This window comes from Ranitomeya imitator, chromosome 2 (genome assembly GCF_032444005.1).
Source record: "Ranitomeya imitator isolate aRanImi1 chromosome 2, aRanImi1.pri, whole genome shotgun sequence".
In the NCBI taxonomy this organism is placed as follows: domain Eukaryota; kingdom Metazoa; phylum Chordata; class Amphibia; order Anura; family Dendrobatidae; genus Ranitomeya; species Ranitomeya imitator.
In genome coordinates this window covers 390,656,612-390,681,238 of record NC_091283.1, presented here as the reverse complement: position 1 = coordinate 390,681,238, position 24,627 = coordinate 390,656,612, and the positions used below count along the sequence as shown (strand labels likewise).

The window sequence follows — 24,627 nt, the reverse complement described above, 5'->3', positions numbered from 1 at the left end:
TCTGGGGCAAGGTCAGAATTTTTAAGGAAGTGACAGGAGTATTAGTATTTAGAAAACATGTAAAACAGTGAAAGCTCTGGTGTCCTATGCCCAAACAGGTGTATAAGAAAATCACTACTAATGGCATCTACTCTAGGTAGCCAAAATAATAATACTCCATGCAAAAGAGAGAAAAAAAAGACTATCAGCACCACTGTGACATTCAAACCAATGTGTCTCACACATCAAACAGCTTAGTGCTTTTTTCGCCCAAAAAGGAACGGTTGCTCAATCCAGAAAGCAGACTGCAAAGTCCAATTATGAAGAAATGAAAGGCACTCACCGTTCTAAAAATCCAAGCTTTATTGCGACATACAAGTCTTCAGCAGGGGATAATGTGAACAATTAACGGACAATGGCCGTTTCGCGCTACCGCGGTTCCACGCGTCCTACCCGCCATTGGAATTCAGTAGAACCTCCTCTTTAGAAGAATAGTTCATAGAGTTGGCTAGAACCCATGCTACGAAAAAGCCGATAACCCAAATACAAGAATATACTATTACAACTGCTACTAAATGGTTTCACTGGGAAACCTTCCCTTATTTCCAACTCTCCCAAACTATCCTAAGGTGCTTTATAATTTGTCCCGTCTTTGCACTCATGGATCCTTTTTTCTTTTTCTTCTCCTTACTTCCCATCCTTGAAGTGTCTTGCTTATCCATATACTACATCGGCCTCATGATTTTTGTACCATGATTAAACCCTATTTATTCCTTTGATTCGTTATGTAATGAAGTCTATCGCTTTTTTCTGTTCATCCTCTTTTAGACTTTGATTTTCTGTTAGTTGTTATACTATGCCGTTACAAAATCAATAAAACTCTAAAGATAAAAAGGGGAAACACTGGCGCTACAGGCAGTTACTGGTGAAGAGACAATTGCTTACTGTAGAATGCTGCTGGTGAATACAACAGGTTCTGTGTGGACCTGTTAGATAAGTAGTATAGATACTTAGTAAAAAAAATATATATATAGCATTCACCTGTGCTGTCTACATTACATAAGCAAAAAATAAATGTGTGTAGTAAAGTGGATATAAGTTCAAAAAGCACTTACTCATTAGATCATCATTGATGAGGAGGTAGATTTTTTGATAAACCCTTATAGGTGCTGGTAGAATCTTTTTAAAGGATAAGAGGAGAAAAAAAAAACAGATACTTTTATGTTAATCAAATTCATAAAAATAGTAGAATAGTGAGATATAGAATTTTTACTCACTTAGGTACTGAATGGCAATATACGGTTGGGGACCAGTAATAATTGTGGACACAAAAGAATCACGATGTCGTGATGGCTAAAAGTGCTTTTTCCAAGGCTGAACGGTTCCTCCTGCTTAGAAGGATATACACCCTCTTACAAGTGTGATTCTAAATGTCTATGATCCAGTTCTCACAACGTTAAGTATACTTACTACTGATAACGTCAGGAGTGAAGCAAGGTTTCGTTGGTGGTGAGTATGTAAGTTGCCGTCAGGTGGTTATGCATAACCCGGATGAAGAGGGCTAAAGCCCTTGAAATGCATTGGTTGGTTAGCTGCTCTAGCACACCTGCTCTTTCTGGCCCCGTAGATTAGTGACGTCACCTGTAGCTCCGCCCACCTCTCCGACCGCTACCTCAGCGTTGCTTCCCGCCGGGGCACGCGAGGTTTCGTGGTCTTGCGGCTCTTGCTTCATCTATCCTCCTAACCCACCGTCCTGCTACGGCGGCGGTACAGCGGCAGCACAGATTCCTCGGAACCGCTCCTCTCTATACCAGCGAGACAGTGAGTACAGCCCAATTACATATGCATGCATAAGCCATGATATATCAGTACTATCAACTGTCTCACTGGAGGAAGATTACCACTCATTTTTTATGCACGGGTAACTGTCTCTATTTAAAGTAACCTACTTCAAACACCACCTGACGGCAACTTACATACTTCACCACCAACGAAATCTTGCTTCACTCCTGACGTTATCAGTAGTAAGTATACTTAACGTTGTGAGAACTGGATCACAGACATTTAGAATCACACTTGTAAAAGGGTGTATATCCTTCTAAGCAGGAGGAACCGTTCAGCCTTGGAAAAAGCACTTTTAGCCACCACGACATCAGTAATAATTGTGGACACAAAAGAATCACGGTCCCCAACCGAATATTGCCATTCAGTACCTAAGTGAGTAGAAATTCTATATCTCACTATTCTACTATTTTTATGAATTTGATTAACAAAAGCATTGCTTTTTTTCCCCTTCTCTCTTTATCCTTTAAAAAGATTCTACCAGCACCTATAAGGGTTTATCATAAAATCTACCTCATCATCAATGATGATCTAATGCGTAAGTGCTTTTTGAACTTATATCCACTTTACTACACACATTTTTTGCTTATGTAATGTAGACAGCGCAGGTGAATGCTATATATTTTTTTACCAAAAATCAATAAAACTTTGAAAAAATATAGTTAGTTACTTTCCTGTGTGAGTTTTTAGATGTGTAACAAGATTTGTTTTCCGATTAAAACATTTCCCACATTCTGAACATGAAAATGGCATTGCCCCTGAGTGGATTCTCCGATGTGTAACAAGACTTGAATTATCTGTAAAACATTTCCCACATTCTGTACAAGAAAATGGTTTCTCCCCTGTGTGAATTCTCCGATGTGTAACAAGACTTGATTTCTCTGTAAAACATTTCCCACATTCTGAACAAGAAAATGGTTTCTCCCCTGTGTGAATTCTCTGATGCATCACAAAATTTGATTTTTCTGTAAAGCATTTCCCACATTCTAAACAAGAAAATGGTTTCTCTCCTGTGTGAATTTTCTGATGTTTAACAAGTACGGATTTTGTACTATATCGTTTTCCACATTCTGAACATGAAAATGGCTTATCCCCTGTGTGATTTTTCAGATGTGCAGCAAGATGTGTTTTTCGATTAAAACATTTTCCACATTCTGAACATGAAAATGGCTTTGCCCCTGAGTGTATTCTCTGATGTGTAACAAGACTTGAATTATCTGTAAAACATTTCCCACATTCTGGACAAGAGAATGGTTTCTCCCCCGTGTGAATCCTCTGATGTGTAACAAGACTTGATTTCTCTGTAAAACATTTCCCACATTCTGAACAAGAGAATGGTTTCTCCCCTGTGTGAATTCTTTGATGCATCACAAAATTTGATTTATGCGTAAAACATTTCCCGCATTCTGAACAAGAAAATGGCTTCTCCCCTGTGTGAATTCTATGATGGTTAAAAAGTACAGATTTCTCACTATATCGTTTTCCACATTCTGAACATGAAAATGGCTTCTCCCCTGTGTGACTTCTCTGATGTTTCGCAAGTTTTGATTTAGTACTGTAATATTTCTCACATTCTGAACATGAAAATGGCTTCTCTATGTTAACTATTTCATGTTCCACAGCCCTTCTGTGACTTTTGTTTTGCATATTGGTCTTAAATGAAGCAGAAAAAAGGACCTGTTGAAAAGGATCAGATGACAGATTTTTTCTGATGAGATCTTGAGCTGGATCGGGTATAATGACATGTTCTTCGCAAATATCAGGTGTGATACCAAAATTATCTGCAGAAAAGTCTGAGAATATCAGACATCCCTCTGAGCTACTGGTACAGTCACCTAGTAAGAATGAAAAAAAAAAAGTTCTTTTCAGTAACTTTGCAATGAAATTAAATATTTATATTATATATTTTATAGCATTTCTATGCAAACTGTAATACAATTAAAATGAAAATACAAAAACACACAGGTGCTACCTGACCATGCAGCAGAAAACCATTGCTAGAATCCCCTCAGCTGCTAAGGTCAATAAAGGGTGGGTGCCAACCTTATAGAAAAATAGACAAGTGTTAAATAGACTGACCTCGCTCCAGGAGAGAATAGCACAGAGCAAACTAAGTGGGTCCAATGAACAAAGAATCTATAGAGATTGATAGCCAATAAAACAAAATACTAGCCCCAGATGGCACTCCAAGAGAGAATGGCAAAAGAACAAGCTAAATAGATTCGATAAACAAAAAATGTATATAATAATCTAGTAACCGTCCAGAAAATCAATTACTAGCCCCAGATGGTAACAACACTACTAGCACACAGAACCCCTTTATAATAAGACAGGCAGTGGAGCCCTTACCGTTCAGTGGAGGGTTTAGTTTTCATTGCGGCAGCTGAATGATTTACAGCTACTAGCCAGGCTGAGTACATGTGGGGGTTGCCGGGTTGCTAGAGAATCCCCACATGTAAACAAGCAGGCTAGTAGCTGTAAAGGTACCGTCACATTAAGCGACGCTGCAGCGATATAGATAACGATGCCGATCGCTGCAGCATCGCTGTTTGGTCGCTGGAGAGCTGTCACACAACGATGCCGAGGTCCCCGGGTAACCATCGGGTTACTAAGCGCAGGGCCGCGCTTAGTAACCCGATGTTTACCCTGGTTACCATTGTAAATGTAAAAAAAAAAAAAACACTACATACTTACATTCCGGTGTCTGGTCACGTCCCTCGCCTTCAGCTTCCCGCACTGACTGTGAGCGTCGGCCGTAAAGCAGAGCGGTGACGTCACCGCTCACATTCAGTGCGGGAAGCTGAAGGCGAGGGACGTGACCAGACACCGGAATGTAAGTATGTAGTGTTTACCCTGGTTACCAGTGAAGACATCGCTGAATCGGCGTCACACACGCCGATTCAGCGATGTCAGCGGGTGATCCAGCGACGAAATAAAGTCCTGGACTTTCCCCAACGACCAACGATCTCCCAGCAGGGGCCTGATCGTTGGTCGCTGTCACGCATAACGATTTTGTTAACAATATCGTTGCTACGTCACAAAAAGCAACGATATCGTTAACGATATCGTTATGTGTGACGGTACCTTAACTCATTCAGCTGCTGCGATGAAAACTAAATCTCTGAGCAGTCATAAATACTCGGAGACCACCCGAGCGTGCTCGGGAAAACCCGAGCAAGGAGTACACTCGCTCATCACTAGTCTCTACATATTCTTTGTTCATTGGACCCACTTAAGGTACCTTCACACTAAACGATATCGCTAGCGACCCGTGACGTTGCAACGTCCTGGCTAGCGATATCGTTCAGTGTGACACACAGCAGCGATGAGGATCCTGCTGTGATGTCGTTGGTCGGGGCTAGAAGGCCAGAACTTTATTTCGTCGCTGGATCTCCCGCTGACATCGCTGAATCGGCGTGTGTGACGCCGATTCAGCGATGTCTTCGCTGGAAACCAGGGTAAACATCGGGTTACTAAGCGCAGGGCCGCGCTTAGTAACCCGATGTTTACCCTGGTTACCATCCTAAAAGTAAAAAAAAACCAAACACTTCATACTTACCTTCAGCTGTCTGTCCCCGGCGCTCTGCTTTCCTGCACTCACTGTGAGCACAGCGGCCGGAAAGCAGAGCGGTGACGTCACCGCTCTGCTTTCCGGCCGCTGTGCTCACAGCCAGTACAGAGAAGCACAGCGCCGGGGGACAGACAGCTGAAGGTAAGTATGAAGTGTTTGTTTTTTTTTACTTTTAGGATGGTAACCAGGGTAAACATCGGGTTACTAAGCGCGGCCCTGCGCTTAGTAACCCGATGTTTACCCTGGTTTCCGGCATCGTTGGTCGCTGGAGAGCTGTCTGTGTGACAGCTCTCCAGCAACCAAACAGTGAGGCTGCAGCGATCCGGATCGTTGTCTGGATCGCTGCAGCGTCGTTTAGTGTGAAGGTACCTTTAGTTTACTCTGTGGTATTCTCTCCTGGAGAGAGAGTCTATTTAACACTTGTAATACAATTAAATTATTGACAGACAGACAATAGACCACAAAGAGGGACAGAGATTACAGTGTTAAGGTACCTTCACACATAACGATATCGTTAACGATATCGTTGCTTTTTGTGACGTAGCAACGATATCGTTAAGGAAATCGTTATGTGTGACAGCGACCAACGATCAGGCCCCTGCTGGGAGATCGTTGGTCGCTGAACAAAGTCCAGAACTTTATTTCGTCGTTGGATCTCCCGTGGACATCGCTGGATCGGCGTGTGTGACACCGATCCAGCGATGTCTTCACTGGTAACCAGGGTAAACATCGGGTAACTAAGCGCAGGGCCGCGCTTAGTAACCCGATGTTTACCCTGGTTACCAGCGTAAAAGTAAAAAAAAAAAAAACACTACATACTTACCTACCGCTGTCTGTCCCCGGCGCTGTGCTCTGCACTCCTCCTGTACTAGCTGTGAGCGTCGGTCAGCCGTAGAGCAGAGCGGTGACGTCACCGCTCTGCTTTCCGGCCGCTGTGCTCACAGCCAGTACAGGAGGAGTGCAGAGAAGCAGAGCGCCGGGGACAGACAGCGGTAGGTAAGTATGTAGTGTTTTTTTTTTTTACTTTTACGCAGGTAACCAGGGTAAACATCGGGTTACTAAGCGCGGCCCTGCGCTTAGTAACCCGATGTTTACACTGGTTACCCGGGGACTTCAGGATCGTTGGTCGCTGGAGAGCTGTCTGTGTGATAGCTCTCCAGCGACCAAACAGCGACGCTGCAGCGATCCGGATCGTTGTCGGTATCGCTGCAGCGTCGCTTAATGTGAAGGGGCCTTTAGGTGACCAGGTAATGTCCTTACAAATTTTCACTACTCTATTATAGCCATCTTCTAACTTCATGTTTCTCTGTGTCTGTCATGAATCTGTCCCATTTACATGTTCAGAGGAGACTCATAAAATAAATCTTCCATCTCATACATTCTCCGACAGGTACAAGCGCTATAGCACAGAGCAAAGCACATCGGAGCAGATTGGTCATGTACACAAGGCATGGCTTTGGAGAAAAAAAAAATAAGGATTTTTTTTTTTTTATTGATGTAACTTAACAGTGGATGCAAGAAAGGAGAGCAAGACCTTCATATCATATAGGTCATGCAAGCCAATAGAAACATTGGCTGAATATGGGAGCACTGGGAGATCTGAAAAAGTATTTACAGCACTGCCCACTGCAAACATAGTTGCAGGTTCTTTTATAGATCACTTACACTGGTACTTGGATGTTTGTGAAAATTTGTCATATTGCTGGATAAATTTGACCTAAAACTACACTCGATTTTCACACTAAAAGTAGATAGAGAGTTGTCTATTTGTATTATCTAGCATATTCAGTTACATAACATTATAACGTCAGTCCTCCCCTAAGCCCATGGCTGATTACGTTATACAAATAATACTGTCTTAACCCCTTCCCGACCTACGATGTACTGGGTACGTCATAGCGATTTTTGCTTCAACTGTTTAGGCACATCAGGGGTTCCTCAAACACGACAAGACGATTCCATCAAACTCTGCTTTCCAAAACGTCACTCCTTTTCTGAGCCCTGCCATGAGCCCTAACAGTAATTTTCCCCCACATTCAGGGTATCCATATACCCAGGAGATATTGCAGAACAAATTTGGGGATCAATTTCTTTCCTGCTACCCTTGTGAAAATAAAAGTTTGGGGCTAAAAACATTTTTGTGGAAAAAAAAATTAGATATTTTCACTTAAATCACAGCTGCTATACAGAAGTTTGTAACATATAGCAAAGTGTTCAGCACACATCTCAATAAGTTCCTTGAGGGGTCTAGTTTCCAAAATAGGGTCATTTGCATTTTTTTTTTACTGTTTAGACACATCAGAGGCTCTCCAAGCACAATGTGGCATCCGCTAATAATTCAAGCTATTTTTGAGCTCCAAAAGTCAAATGGCGCTCCTTCTTTTCCTAGCCTTTTCAAACAGTATTTCTCCGCCATATATGGGGTACCAGCGTTCTCAGAAGAAATTGCACAACAAATTGTAGGGTGCATTTTCACCTATTACTCTTGTGATAAAAATTTAAGGCTAAAAAGCACAATTTTGTGGGACACATGTAATGTTCTATTTTTATGCCTCTACGTTATAAACCTCTGTGAAGCACCTGGGGGTTGAAGGTGCTCACCACACATCTAGATACATTCCATGACGAATCTAGTTTACAAAACAGGGTCACTTGTGGGGAGGGGGTTCCACTGTTTAGGCACATTAGGGGCTCTCCAAATGCGACATGGCATTTGCGCTCTATTCCAGCTATTTTTCCTTTCAAAAAGTCAAATAGTACTGCTTCGCTACATAGCCCTGCCATGCCCCAAACAGCAGTTTTCCTCCACATTTGGGCTATCAGCGTACTCAGAAGACATTGCACAACAAGTTTTGGGGTCCTATTTCTGCTGTTACCCTTCTGAAAGTAAAAAATATGAGGTTAAAATAAAATGTTAAAAAAAGTAAAATGTTAATCGGTTATTTTCTGCCATATAGGCCCGCCAAAGGCACTTAAAATGTGATGTGGTCCCTAAAAAATGGTTTGGAAGTTTTGATGTAAAAATGAAAAATTGCTAATCAACTTTTAACCCTTCTAACTTCCTAAGGAAGAAAAAAAATCATGTTTAAGAAACTCCTTATGGGATTACGATTCTGGAATGTTCTAGATGGTTTCTGATGCTTTTTCGCAGGACTATATTACAGAGCTGAGGTGCTCAAGGTGTGAGATCTGTCATTCACAGCTTTTGAGACTTGGCCCCCCTACAGAGCTAGGTGTTCTGAACCTTCACACTGAAGGTTTTTATAATCACACGCCAAATAAAAATGATTATATACAAAAAATTGGCCTGCCATCTCCCTCTCCACCTGTTCAGTGAAAAGAAAGAGTACCTTCAGTGAACACCACCCTCTTATGCCGAAAGTCCATTCCATCATTAAAAAACATTGGCCACTCTTGGCCAGGGCCTATCCCAACATTGAATCATTCAATAATCCCGCTCTGATGTGTACCAGGAAAGCCACCAACCTAAAGGACAAATTGGTACGGGCAGACATAGGCAGTGCACGCCCCGCCACTACACAGAGGCTACGGAGTACAAGACGACATGGCACATTCCCCTGCCTTAATTGTGCCTCCTGTTCCAAGGTCATTAGATCTGATACCATTACTCACCCAAGAACTGGTAAATCCTACCCGATACGTGGATACTATACCTGTGACACAAACTTTGTCATTTACGTGGTTAAACGTCCCTGTGTTCTCCTGTATGTTGGAGAAACCACACAACATGTAAAGGATAGGATAGCCAGTCATAAATCGACTATTAGGTGTGGTAAGACCTGGTTTCCTCTCACTGACCATTTTCTTAAAAATAGGCATTCAGTGGCGCAATTGAAATTTCAAGTAGTAGAACAGGTTGATCGTCCGAGACGAGGAGGTGACCGCACTAAATTTCGGAAACAGAGAGAATCATATTGGATCCACACTCTAGACACTTTAGAGGCCAAGGGTCTCAATAGAGAAATTAACTGGCTTCTATAATGACTAACCATACTTTTTTTCCCCCTTATTTCACAGACTCGCTGATGCCACTCATATGTAGGCGAGTTTCCTACTCCCAACTCCCTGGCTTCCCATACTCCCGCCTTTATTTCATTAGTTCTGGTCCCGAACCCCTGTAATTGCCCCCATAGGTTACAAACTATAGGACCTGCTGTCTTTACTTAGACTTTGGCTAATATCATTATCAGAAAGGCATCAGACATCCGTTTGGTGATTTATAAATATGTCCGTTCTTATATGGCCACTATGGACCCTATTGGTGCTCAACATGTCCTGGTATTATCTGCACACTACAATGTAGACAAGTTTTTAGCTGTAGCCAAGCACGGCCCACATGTCCTATTATCACTTACAGGCTTTAGCGGATGTCATGCCTAGTAGCAGTAGTATGGTAACATGACCTCACTTCCTGTCTGAGAGGCTGTGGAGCTATTTCTATCTGCCTCATGGCAGACATGGTACACCTCACCTCTTGAGTTTTGCTCCCATACTACACCTGCATTCAGGTAAAACTTACTATACACAACACCATGTCCCTATATTTGACCTGTTTGGCCACATGCTGTATTTAATTTGCTTTGCTATTCTATTTTATTGCCATTTGAGAGTACACCTGTAATTATGCTATGATTTATCTAAAATGTATAACCACCCATTAAAAAAAATATAACATAAAATTAATGAAATTATGTTTTTCTTTGTTTTTTGTTTGTTTACAGCGACCTATGAGTAAGACCCGGGAGGGGTCGAAACATCAGTAATCTGTCGCATATCATTTTTCCAGTGTACATATGCTATCTGATTTTGTGCATATTGAATAAATTGTTAATTTCTGAAAAATATTCCACTAAGGGTGTGCAGTGATTCTTAGTCTACAAATAAAAATGATTGACATGAAGTTATATCTCCAATATTCTTCACAAAAGAGGATGCAAGCAGAATGTTACTCCCCAGCACAGATGGTGGAGAAAGTCATCATGGAAAGGTTCATACACTCCTTTACGAGGCCGGTGCAGTTATGGGTTGCTCAGGGAGATTCTCGGAATTCCGATGACCTGATGTAAAGGCACCAGGTGGTAGACAGTTCCTTGAGGAAGCAAGGGGTCTTAACATCTCCATACTGGGGTTAGCAAAGGGGGGTTGACACCCAAAAGAAAAGAACTAAAGCCACATCTGGAGGGGCGCCCAAGAGCCCAGGAGAAACTAAGTTCTTGCCATCTAATTATGTGATTTGTTGGAGGTGTCACGCCCCGAATCACATAGCCAACCATTACCGCATGACCACTAAAGCAATTGACTGCAGCAACAGTCAGTGCTGTTCGTATTATGCATATCCTGCCTGCAGTGTTAGGCTATGTGCCCACTTTGCAGAATAGCAGCAGAATTTTCTGCCTCAGGTCTGCATACCCGTGGCAGGCAAAACGCATGTGGATTTATACGCATTTTTGACGAGTAATTAACACATTTTTCATGCGATTTTTTAGCGTTTTTCTAATGCATGTCTATGGAATTGCCGCAATTCCGCAAAAATAATGAACGTGCTGCTTTTTTTTCAACGATGCGTTTCCGCTGCGGGAAAAAAAATGCAGCATGGGCACATTGCGGAATGCATTAGAAAGTAATGGGATGCTGTTTGTAAGCTTTTGCTTTTTTTTTTTTTTTTTTTTTTTTTTAAGCGTTTCCGCTGCGGAAAATTGAGGCAAAAATGCTTAACCGCAACGTGGGCACAGCCTTAAACCTCAACTCGGCGAGGGGCTGCAGGCATGTCCCGTATCAGTGAATGGAGTGTCAGTGACTGGTCTGTTGGATTCGGGAACATTGCTAACGTAATTGAGGACCACATTTCCTCATCGGCTGATTCCTGGAAAGATGGTGGGCAGCGGCTGTATCCATGAAGATGCTAAAGACTGTCTATGACCACTAGGCCACAGAGTAAACTGTAGCACATAGTCCCAAGAGGTTGGAGTAGTCAAAGACCTTTTACACACTGTTATAATAGGTCTGGACTTTGCCTGTTTTGGGACAAGTGAGGTCACCTGTTTAAAGCGGTTGTCTGTATAAAGAAACCTCCTGGCAGCTTGGGTCTGATGGGTTTACCCCTCTGTATGCTCTTTGGCAATGTGGACGAGTCAGCAACCACTGAGGCCGACATCCCTGAGCTGCAGGTGTTTTGGGGACTTTGGAACCGCCTAACTCAGGGACCTATCTCTTAAAGGAACGTTTGATAATGTTATAGTACTAAATAGGCTTGCTCAAGAGCAGGAGGCAGACACTAGATACCTTTATTTTGCCATGAATGGGGAGTTATTGTACGGTGTCTTCAAGCAGAGAGGGGAGGTCATAGAACAGATACTAGTGACAGGGCTCTACAGACGTAGGGTGTTAGACATGACTCATATTCATGTTTTAGTAGATCATGTGGGGGTTGACAAAACCCAGAAACGAATTCTCCAGTGGTTCTACTATCCCGAATATCATGGGAAAATATAAAATTATTGTAGGTCCTGTCCCACCTGCCAGTTAACCACCCAGGTCAAGTTCACCAGAGGGCATCAGTTTATCGTGATGGTCCTGGAATATGCAACACGATACCTGGAAGTGATACCATTAGGAAACTCATCCGTTAACAGTATAGCCCAAATGCTGGTCCATATGCTTTCCCAAATGGGACTGCTGAAAGAGATGCAGATGGACCAAGGGACTCAGTTGATACCAAAATTCATGAGAGAGTTGGGCAAAGCCCTGCAGATCACACAACACAGGACCTCAGTGTACCACCCGCAGATAAACATTCTCATAAAAAGGTTTGAGTCCATGCCAAAACAGGTTGTAGAAGAGGACAGCTGAGATTGGAACTCTTTACTCCTGTATTTTCTGTTCTTCATCAGAGAAGTTCCCCAGTCCCCTTAGGGGTTTTCTCCATTTGAGCTGCTATATGGCCGACACCCCCATGGACTCACAAATATAGTGAAGGAGACCTGGGAAGCAGAGGTTACACCCTACCGAAGCGTAATCGAGCATGTGGCCCAAATGCAAGAACGGATTGCTGAAGTGATGCCCAGTGTGAGAGAGCACCTCTTCCAAGCACAAGAGGACCAGTCAAGGGTATAGAAATCGGTTGGCAAAGGTGAGACAGTTCAGCCCTGGGGATGGGATTGGGTACTCTCAAACCTTGCTGGGAGGTAATCTTGAAGGAGGTGAAATGGCTTCTAACCCCTTTCTGCCCTTGAACGGAATAGTACGTCCGATGGCAAATCCCCTGCTTTGATGTGGGCTCTGGCGGTGAGCCCGCATCAAAGCGGCAGGTGGAAATCGCGATCCACCTGCCGCTATTAACTAGTTAAATGCCGCTGTCAAACTGACAGCGGCATTTATTATTATTCATTTTTATAGCGCCATTTATTCCATGGCACTTTACATGTGAATGGGGCAAATATAGACAAGTACAATAAACATGAGTAAAACAAGGCACACACAAGTACAGGAGGAGAGAGGACCCTGCCCGCGAGGGCTCACACTCTACAGAGGATGGGTGAGGATACACTAGGTGAGGGTAGAGCTGGTCATGTGGCGCTTCAGTAGACTGGGGATCACTGCAGGTTGTAGGCTTGTCGGAAGAGGTGGGTCTTCAGGTTCCTTTTGAAGGTTTCCGTGGTAGGATTTAACAAGCGTTTCCGGCCATCGGGCCGGAAATGCGCGCAAAAGTTATAATCACCCCCCTTTCGCCCCATTCAAAATAAAGCAATATATATATAAAAAAAGCATTAAGCTACTTACTGGTAGCGGCATTTTTCGGAGGCCCATGACAGCACACGAGAGAGGGGATCCGCCCTTAAGGAACAGGAAACCTACAGATACAAAAGGGCGGCACCTCTCCCCATGCATCAGTTGTATTTCAGAGCCTGAGAGGACTGCCGCGGTTAGTGGTACACAAATATACATTATATACATTATATACATTTGAAACAAAATAACCCATTATTGTAATAAGACACCATACGTGAGATTTACATATTACGCTATATACATATCAGGAAGTGCTACCCCCACGTGAATAGGGAGGGAACTAAGGGTGCTGTCATGGGCCTCCGAAAAATGCCGCTACCAGTAAGTAGCTTAATGCTTTATTCGGACTCCCATGACAGCACACGAGAGATTTACAGAGATGTAAGCTACCTTAGGGAGGGACTATAGATTGTAGCACCCTTAACCCAAAGGAAAGATCAGAGGAGGACCCCAAATCCAACCGATAGTGTTTAAAGAAAGTGGAAGGGGATGACCATGTGGCCGCCTTACATATCTGCTCCACTGACACTCCAGATCTTTCTGCCCAGGATGACGCCATGGCCCGGGTGGAATGTGCCTTTAGGTTCTGCGGAGCTGGCCCCCCACCTGCTGTATAAGCTAGAGAGATAGTTTCCCTAATCCATTTAGCCAGTAAATATTTCGATACTCTAAACCCTTTCCTTGGACCTTGGAAGGAAAGAAGCAGTGCTCCATCTTTCTTCCAATTATCAGTAGCTGAAATATACTGAAGAAGAGATCTCCTGACGTCTAACGTATGAAGCTCCTGCTCTTTAGGATTCGAGGGATTAGGAATAAAGGACGGCAAAACTATCTCCTGTGATCTATGGAACCGTGTCGCCACCTTTGGCAGATATGCTGGGTCTGGTCTAAGGACTACTCTGTCTGACAAGATTTCAGTGTATGGAGGAGCTCTGGAAAGTGCCTGTATATCCCCTATCCTGCGAGCTGAGGTTATGGCGATCAGGAAGGCTGTCTTAAGTGTCAACATTTTGATCGAGGCCTCCTGCAGAGGTTCAAAGGGGGGTTTAGTTAGAGAGGACAGAACTAAATTTAAATCCCATGGAACTGTTCTGTCTTTATGCAGTGGTGTAGATCTACTAACTGCCTTCATAAACCTCGCTATCCAGTAGTTATTCGCTATATTACAGGAAAATAGGGCACCTAAAGCTGAGACCTGTACCCTAAGGGTACTAGGAGAGAGTTTTAACTCGAACCCCTTCTGTAGGAACTCTAGGATTTGTTGTACTGGCACCCCGTCTTGGACATTAAACTTTGAACAAGACAAGAACTTTCTCCAAGTCCTAGAGTAGATTCTCGTAGTTATTTGCTTTCTACTCTTTAGGAGCGTCTCCACCAAGTTTGGAGAGAAGCCTTTCCCCACTAATAGTGACCGTTCAAACTCCATGCCGTCAAATGGAGCCCCGCCACTTGTGGATGGGAGATCGGTCCCTGAGAAAGCAAGTCCGGGATCTCTGGCAGTACCCAGGGGACCGCTACAGACATTGTCTTGAGCCAGGCAAACCAGGTTCTTCTGGGCCAAAAGGGGGCGATAAGGATGACTTTCGCTCGATCCTCCCTGATTTTCCTCACCACTAGAGGTATCAGGTTCAGTGGTGGGAAAGCATAGGCCAGTGGAAAATCCCATTTTATGAGAAACGCGTCTACCGCCAGGGGATTCTCCCTGGGATTTAGGGAGCAAAAAAGTTTTACTTTTCTGTTGTTTCTGGTGGCGAATAGATCCACCACTGGTTGACCCCATCTGCGGACGACGAGATTGAAAATGTCCTCGTTGAGAGACCACTCTCCCTGTTTTAACACATTTCGGCTGAGGAAATCTGCTGCCACATTTTCTTTTCCCTTGATGTGAAGAGCTGTCAAAGATAGAAAATTGAGCTCTGCCACCTGGAACAACCGATCCGTGATCTGCATTAAAGTTTCGGAACGAGTTCCCCCTTGCCGGTTTATGTAAGCGACCGCCACTCTGTTGTCCGACAGAATTCTGACGTGCTGGCCCTGCAGATATACGAGGAATTTTTTAACAGCCAGTTCAACCGCCAACAACTCTCTTTGATTTGATGAAAATGTTGTGAAGGGTTCCCACTGTCCCTGGACCACCATGTCCCCCATATAGGCTCCCCACCCTGAAGAGCTGGCATCCGTGGTTATCACGTGGGTGACATCTACCATCCAGGGAACCCCTGCTGATAAATTTTGTTTATCTAGCCACCATCTAAGGGAATTCAATGTTATCGGCCTCAATGTCAATTTCCCATTCAATGCGCCTCCTAAGGCTCTGTCATGGAACAGGACTTCTTTTTGTAGGGACCTGGTGTGGAACTGAGCCCACTTAACTGCTGGGATGCAAGATGTGAGTGACCCAAGTAGAGACATTGCTTGTCTAAGTGTCATGGAAGGTGTATTGATTGCTCTTAATACAAAACTCTGAATTTGGTCCATTTTCTCCATAGGGAGGAGACACTGCTGTGTCACTGAATTCAACATTAACCCCAGGAATTTTTGAACATTTAGGGGCTGTAATTTTGATTTTTCAAAGTTTATGATCCAACCCAACCGTTCTAGTTTGGTTTTAGCAATCTCCCATTGTGACAGACAATGATCTACCGAGTTACCTACAATGAGGAAATCGTCTAAGTAGGGGACTATAAGGATATTTGACTCTCTTAAATGCGCCATGACTTACGCAATTATTTTAGTAAACACCCTAGGTGCCGAGGTGATCCCAAAGGGGAGTGCTCTGAATTGAAAATGTTGAATCCTACCCCCCATTAGTATCGCTACCCTCAGGTACCGTTGGAAATCAGCATGAATGGGTACATGATAGTAGGCATCTTTCAAATCCACTACTACCATGAAACAGTTGTTGAAAAGCATCTTTATTGCCGAATTGATGGACTCCATTTTGAAAGTGTGTTTCACCAAAAACTTATTGAGACCCTTAAGATTTATAATGGTCCTGTAAGATTTATCAGGCTTCTGGATTAGGAACAGGGGAGAGTAAAACCCTTTCCCTGCCTGAGAATACGGCACTTCTACCAAAACATTTTTGGAACAAAGAGTCCTCACTTCCTCTTCTAGGGCGAATTGTTCAGTGGGAGATGAGCGCCAGGGTGTTAAACTAAATTTGTCCTGTGGAATATGAACAAATTCCAGCTTGAGACCATGGGAAACAGTGTCTTTTATCCAAACGCTGTTTGTGATTTTCGACCACTCTGCCGAGAAACGCAATAGTCTCCCTCCCACTGGAATTGCCAGTCATTGGTCTTGTTTTTTATTTTCCGTCTGGTTACGGCGAAACATGAGACCTGTACCTCGCTTTCGCCTATCCTCCCATCTGGGACGATCTCTCCCTGGTGAAAAGGCTCGCTTTCCTCCCCGGTTGAACCTTCTTTTGTTGAAGGGACGACGGTATGGATTGAACAGGTTGGGAAACTTTTTCTTATCATCTCCTGCTTTCTCCAGGAGTTCATCCAGGGTAGGCCCAAATAAATACTCGCCTTTACAAGGGATAGCGCAGAGCTTCGCTTTTGCCTGCATATCCCCCGGCCAGCATTTCAGCCATAGGGCTCTCCTTGCAGCATTAGAAAGTCCTGCTGCTCTAGCTGCCAACTTTACGGAGTCAATTGAGGCGTCTGATAAAAAAGCCGCCCCCTCCTGGATTACAGGTAATGCTGAGAGAATGGAATCTCTAGAGGCCCCTTGTTTTAATTGGGTCTCCAACTGGTCCAGCCAGACCATCATTGACCTTGCCGTGCAGGTTGAAGCTACCGCAGGTCTTAAGGAGCCAGCTGCCATCTCCCAGGTTCCCTTCAGGAAGGTATCCACTTTCCTATCCAGGGGGTCTTTAAGTGTTCCCATATCTTCAAATGGGAGAGAAGATCGTTTAGCTACCTTGGCAATTGCTGCATCCAGCTTTGGTGCTTTCTCCCAGTTACCTACTGCTGGGTCATCAAAAGGGTATCGACGTTTTTGCGCAGGTGGTAAGGAGCCTTTTCTCTCCGGTTTTCTCCACTCCCTATTAATAAGATCTTGTATTTTCTCATTCAAAGGAAACACTCTGCGCCTCTTTTGCTCTAATCCACTGAACATCATTTGTTCTTTGGATAGTTGAGGCTTGGGTTCCGATATTCCCATTGTGCCTCTGACCGCCTTTACCAATTTGTCTATCCTTTCTAGGGGTAGGCAAAACCGAGCAGCGTCTTCTTCCGAAGAGGAGGATGATGCTGCTGAATTGTCTGATTCTTCGGACTTGTCCTTTTCCATAGACGAATCCGATTCAGTTCTCTGCCTAGAACCTCCTGACTGTGAAAGGTTTTTAAAGGACTCTTTAACCTCCATTCTAATCATCTCCTTGAGACTGGCCGTAATAGAGGAGGATTCTTCGGCTACCTACGGGGATAAGTAAGGTAGACTAGAGTGTAAGATCTACATGCTATACCCCCTCCCCTCCTTCCAGAACCTCACCGTCTGCTGGATACAGGGGTCACATAGTTTTTTAGGGTGTGAGTCAGGCAAGGGAACCCCGCAGATGGCACATTCCCTATGCTTCGCCTTACTGACGTTTTTCCTTCCCTACATAAAAACACATGAGGGGAGACTAGTCACTAAGTGAACTTTCTCGAAGATCACTTACCAGTGGCTGCTCACACCCAGAAATACCGAAGCACGAGGGGGATCCTTTTTGGCTGACCCTCCAGACCCCTGTCTGGAGGAGCTTCTGCGGCCCGAACCATCGCTCCTCTTTTCATGTTCCTTCTCCTTGGGTTTCTGGGATGCTTGTTCCAGCAGCACAACCTGCTGATCCTGATCTGAATCCATTTTCAGTAAATTGGAGCCAGAACCCGGGAACATGCTGCTGGAGCCGCCTTATAAAGCCCCTCCTTCGGTCAGCGCATCCTGCCCAGCTTGCTTGTTTAATTTTCCCGCCCTCCCGCAGCTGTGGGGAATCAATCGTTACTCCGGAGGGATTGCGGCATGATCTCCGGTGGGCGCCGCCATCTTGGAGCCCCCGCGCATGCGCAGGAGCTCACCGATCCGGAAGACGTCGCCGGCTCCGCCCCCCGACGTCACCACAGCTTTCAGCGCTTCCTGTCAGCGCTGCAGCCCTTGTGGAACGCCGAGGCCGGCCAGCTACGATCCGATCGGCGCCCCCTAGATGCCGCCGCGCCCCCCCCTGTCCAGAGAGACCCACAGCCCACGGGAAGGGCGACTTACCAGACGCTGGCCCCGGAGACCGGACACCCCCTGGCGACCGCTCCTCGCTGCCTAGTCACCGCCGTGCCGCCCTGCCAGGGCCACCGTGACTACATCAGGTACCCGCACCGGCCGAAGTGGGAGACCCCCTCGCCACCAGAATCGGTCCGGCCGGCCTGGACTCCTGTAGATTCTATAGGCATCCAGTCCCTTCAGGAACAGGAAACCAACTGATGCATGGGGAGAGGTGCCGCCCTTTTGTATCTGTAGGTTTCCTGTTCCTTAAGGGCGGATCCCCTCTCTCGTGTGCTGTCATGGGAGTCCGAATAAAAGATAATTAAACCTACACATATTTGGTATCGCCGCGTTCAGAATCGCACGATCTATTAATAAAAAAAAAAAAAGAATCTGATTGCTAAAAGGCATAGCGAGAAAAAAAATCCAAAATCCCAGAATTAGGTTTTTTGGTTGCTGCAACATTGCATTAAAATGCAATAACGGGGGATCAAATGACCTGGAGAATCATAATGGCAGGTCAGTTTTAACATATAGTGAACCTTGAAAAAAAAAGCCAAACAAAAGTCGTAGTTACTCACCGATAACGGTGTTTCTCGGAGCCCATGACAGCACTACGGAGAGAGGGGATCCGCCCTTCAGGGACAGGAAACCTACAGATAAAAGGGCGGTACCTCTCCCTCGCATCAGTTGGTTTACAGAGCATCGGAGGACCTCCAGGTTAGTTTACAACAGAGAAAAAATCATATTACAACATTTCTTAAAAGAGGAACCCCGTGCCTATACTCATACTATATACACTATATAAATTATATGTAATTAAAGGTGCTCACCGCACACGTGATGGGAGGGAATAAGCGAGTGCTGTCATGGGCTCCGAGAAACACCGTTATCGGTGAGTAACTACGACTTTCTCGGTCTCCCATGACAGCACTACGGAGAGAATTGCAGAGACTAAGCTTAGGGAGGGACCACCACCTCGAGAACCCTTCGTCCGAAGGTTAAGTCAGACACAGAGGCTAGATTTAATCTATAGTGTCTAAAAAAGGTCGATGGTGATGACCAGGTGGCCGCTTTACAGATTTGCTCTATTGATACCTCTGACCTCTCAGCCCATGAGGTAGCTACTGCTCTTGTGGAATGTGCTCTTATACCATCTGGGATCTCATTCCCCGAGGATGAATATGCCAGGACTATCGGCTCCTTTATCCACCTCGCCAAAGTACCCTTGGATGCCCGGAATCCTTTTCTGGGACCCTGGAAACAGACAAACAGAGAGCCTTCCTTCCTATACTCTCTGGTGGAATCTAAATATTGGATTAGGCACCTTCTGACGTCTAGATTATGGAAGTTCTGCTCTTTCTCATTTTTTGGGTTTGGACAAAAGGATGGCAGGGAGACTTCTTGTGACCTATGGAATTTTGATGCCTCTTTTGGCAAATAGGCCGGGTCAGGTCTAAGAGTGACTCTATCATCTAATATTTTAGTGAAGGGTGGATTAGAGGATAAGGCTTGAATGTCACTTATTCTGCGTCACTTAATCGTCTCTATGGGTTCGAATGGAGGACCCGTTAACGCCGAGAGGACTAAATTTAAGTCCCATGAGGGCACTTTCTGAGCGACTAATGGCTTTGATCTTGTCACCGCCTTAACAAATCTAATTATCCATGGGTTGGCCGCAATATTATGGTTATACAGTGCTCCTAGAGCTGCTATTTGTACTTTAAGAGTACTAACCAACAACCCCTGTTCCAGACCTTTTTGTAGGAACTCCAGTATTTTAGGAATTGAGGGCCCATCTTGGACTTTTACTTTGGAGACGGACAGAAATTTTTTCCAAGTTTTCCCATATATTCTAGTAGTGATGGGTTTTCTACTTTTTAACAACGTGGTGACTAAGTTATCTGAGAAACCTCTTTCTTTTAATAGTCCCCGTTCAAAAACCAGGCTGTCAAATGTAAGTTCGATTCCTGTGGGTGGAAGATCGGCCCTTGATGTAGAAGGTCTGGTATATTCGGCAGGACCCATGGGTCCGAGACCGAAAGCATCCTCAGCCAGGAGAACCACGTCCTTTTTGGCCAGAACGGGGCTATGAGGATCATTTTCGCTTTGTCCTCTCTGACTTTCCGAATGACTGCCGGGATCAGAATAGTTGGAGGAAAAGCATAAGTTAATTTTTGAGTCCACGGAATCATAAAGGCATCTAGAGCCTGTGGATTCCCTACCAGGTTCAGTGAGCAGAATTTGTTCACCTTTTTGTTTTTGTAATTGGCGAATAGATCTATTGTCGGTGCTCCCCACATTTTTGTGATCTGATCGTAGATGGATTGGTTTAGGGACCACTCGCCTTGTTTTAACAGCGATCGACTCAGGTAATCTGCTCTCGTTGTTTGAACCCTGAATGTGTAGCGCAGAGAGGGATAGTAGATTTTCTTCTGCAAGGTTGAAAATTTTGGCTGAAGAACTCATGAGTGCCTGAGACCTTGTTCCTCCCTGGTGGTTTATATACGCTACAGTCACTTTGTTGTCCGAAAAAATTCGGACATGATGTCCCTGAATATAGGTCAGAAAAGAAAGAAGAGCCTGAAGCACTGCCCAAAGTTCTTTTGGTTTGAGGATGCTGATATTTCCTGAACTGACCAGGTTCCCTGAGCCACTCTGTCCCCCATATGAGCCCCCCACCCTGTGGGACTCGCATCGGTTGTTATCACCCGGGATATTTGTGTCACCCAAGGAACTCCCTTTGATAAGTTTTGGCTCTCTGCCCACCAACGAAGGGAATGAATAACTGAGGAAGTCAGGGTGATTCGACTTTCCAATTTGTCTTTTAGTATTGACTGCCATTCGAGTACGTGCCACTGAAGTTCTCTTGTGTGGAACTGTGCAAAGGGTATCGCTGGTAGGCATGAGGACAGAGAGCCTAGTAGTGACATTGCTCTCCTTAGAGTCATGGAATGATGGTGAAAGGTTCGCGCTATCATGGCTGATATGTTGACTTTTTTGGGGTTTGGAAGTCGGCATTCTTGTACTCGGGAGTCTAATGTCAGACCTAGGAACTCCTGTACTTGACAGGGTTCCAACTTTGATTTTTTTAAGTTTATGAGCCACCCCAAGTCCGTCAAGATAGTCATTACCCGGTCCCTCTGTTCTTTGCAACTTTGGGCCGAGTTGCTTACGATGAGAAAGTCGTCTAGGTAAGGGACTATTAATATATTTTGTTCCCTTATGTGGGCCATCATTTCCGCTATTACCTTCGTGAATATTCGAGGAGCTATAGAGATTCCGAACGGAAGAGCTCTGTACTGAAAAAATCTTAATTGTCCTTTTATGGGAACTGCCAATCTCAGGAATTTTTGAGACTGATTGTGGATGGGCACATAATATGCATCGGTTAGGTCTATCACGACCATGTAGCAATTTGGAAACAGGATTTTTATGGTGGACTTTATTGTTTCCATTTTGAATTTGTAATTTTTTACGTATTTGTTCAGGTTTTTTAGATTTATAATGGTCCGAAAGGACCCGTCGGGTTTTGGTACTAAAAAAAGAGGGGAGAAAAACCCTTATTCTACTTCCTGAGGAGGGATTTCTTGAATCACAGATTTTTGCAGTAGGGAAATAATTTCTTTCTCTAAAGCTGCTTGTTCTGCCACTGAAGATCTTATTTTCGTTTCTATGTACTTCCGAGGAGGGAAAGAAATAAAATCTATTTTTAGACCGTACTGAATGATGTTTAGAATCCAGGTGTTGTTGGATATTTTCTTCCAGGCGGGAAGGAAAGATGTGAGCCTTCCCCCTACCGTAGGCACAATGTCATTTGGAGGGTTTTTTGTCGCGAGAGGTGTTGCCAAAGAGGTAACCTCTATCCCTTCTCCTGCCTTATTCCCATTTATTCTGCTCCCTGGGGGGTCTGCGGCGGAAAAATCTCCGATTCCGAAAGGACTGCCTGAATGGAGCTGGGCCCAAATTTGGAAACCCCTTCTTTTTGTCTCCTGCTTTTTGGAGGATGTCATCCAGGGTCTCTCCAAACAGAAAATTTCCTTCACACGGAATAGAACATAGCTTTAGCTTTGTCTGGAGATCCCCAGGCCAGCTTTTGAGCCATAAGGTTCTTCTGGCTGCGTTGGAGAGAGCAGCGGCCTTAGATGTTAACCGTACGGAGTCTGCCGAGGAGTCCGCCAGGAATGCTGCTGCTGCTCTAATTGCAGGAATAGAATCCAGTAATTTATTCCTGGGTAGCCCGTCTCTAATTTGACTCTCTAATTGATCAATCCATACCATCAGAGATCTGGAGGTGCAGGTAGCCGCAACAGTAGGCCTCAAGCTACCCCCAGCCGATTCCCATGCCCCTTTAAGAAATGTGTCTGCTTTCTTATCTAAAGGGTCTCTGAGGGTACCCATGTCCTCGAACGGGAGCGCAAATTTTTTCGAGGCTTTTGCCACCGCTACATCCAACTTTGGTGCCTTATCCCAGGAAGTGGATGCGTCATCTTCGAAGGGATACTTTCTTTTAAGCGAGGGCACTGAAGAGTTCCTCCTATCTGGTTTTTCCCATTCTTTTTTAATTAGGGATTGGAAATTGGGATTTAAAGGAAAGGTTTTCCGTTTTTTTTGTCCCAAGCCACCAAACATTACGTCTTGGGCTGTTTTGTCAGGTTTAGGCTCCTCCACCCCCATAGTAGCCCTAACGGCTCTCACTAAGGCATCCACTTCCTCGAGTGGAAAACAATGTCGGCCCGAATCTTCCTCGGAGGAGGATAGGGAGGAGTCAGAATCGTCCGAATCTGCGTCTTCAGATGAGGATCGGACAGAGTGGGATTGTACTGTTTCCTTTACTTTATCTTTTCCTTTTTTGGAGGAAGATACAGCATTCTGAACCTCAGATCTAATAATATTTTTTAGCTCGGATGCAAAGTCGGGAGTCTCCTCACATAGCACACGCTGGATACATGATTTACAAAGCTTTTTGTCCCAGGCTACTGGTAAAGCTTTGTCACAGATGGGGCAGGATTTGTTTTTCCTTTTCTCCAACTTCTTCTTTCCCTATTAAGGGAGAAGAGGGAGCCCTATTATAATATATACATTCACGAAGATCAACTCACCATTCGGACGTGCAGGCAGGTACCGGTTCTGGAGGGGGCCCTGGGTCTGGAATGGAAGGTTCCCGAGGAGGTGAACTAGTCTTCGCAGCAGACCTGCTGCGCTGTGAAGAACGGCTGCTAGACCCACTCCTAGCGCTCTTAGGGTCTGTCTTCTTATGGTGCTGCTGCCTAGGCTGCAGCTCCTGTGGATCGCTGTCTTCCATGATTTACAGGGAGATGGTGCGACAACTATGTGTGCACCATCTCCCTATTTGTATTTGGCGCCACCTCCGGCGTTCCCCGCACTTCCGGTCCTGCGTCACGTCCTCCAGGGAGAAGAGAAGCTACCGCGCATGCGCGCGGCGATGACCCGGAAGTCCTGCCGCATTTCCGGAGCGGCGGCCATCTTAGTACACCCGGAGCGTGCGCTTATCGGCACAGGAGCTCCGGGTGATCCAGCGCCCCTTCCTCTCCTCAGAATCGGCGGCGTTCTCCCTCCGCTCACCCTGAAGAACCCCTCGGTTCCAGCGGTGGCGGCTTCGGGAGCCGGACAAGCCGCGGCAGGAGCCTCCTCGCTGCCGGAACTCGACCGCCCGGTCCCGGTCCATCGGTCTTCATAACAGGTACCACCGGAAAGAGGTTCCCTGTTCAGGGACAGGAAACCAACTGATGCGAGGGAGAGGTACCGCCCTTTTATCTGTAGGTTTCCTGTCCCTGAAGGGCGGATCCCCTCTCTCCGTAGTGCTGTCATGGGAGACCGAGAAAAACAAGTGTAATCCAAACTGTAGAGATATGACACCCGCACTGCCGTAATTAGTTAGACGCTTGTGACTCAGGGGTATATGCAATGTACCGTATATGCCTTTTGTCAAAATAAAACATCAATCGCCATGGGCATTCCACCTGGGTGCCGCTTCCAAGAAAAAACAGTTCATATAGAAGTGTCCAAAAGAAAGAAAAATGAAAGCGCACTCACCGGTGGTGAACTTCAGCGATTTATTAACACATAGTTACGTGATGCAGGGAGGGTAGTGAACGCATACAGGACGACAGCTGTTTCGTGCTATGCAGCACTTCGACAGGTCCGGACCTGTCGAA

The 24,627-nt window shown here is 45.1% G+C and overlaps 1 protein-coding gene across 1 annotated transcript in view; it reads right to left on the bottom strand.

Annotated features, from left to right (window-relative positions):
• Nucleotides 1-329: 329 nt before the first annotated feature.
• Nucleotides 330-24,627, bottom strand: part of LOC138666999 (zinc finger protein 419-like) — a 91,515-nt gene continuing 67,217 nt past the window's right edge. The window contains exon 11 of the mRNA XM_069755213.1: nt 330-3,656. Within this exon, the coding sequence (XP_069611314.1) occupies nt 2,488-3,656 (1,169 nt within the window). The 3' untranslated portion in view covers nt 330-2,487. The remainder of the gene's footprint in view (nt 3,657-24,627) is intronic.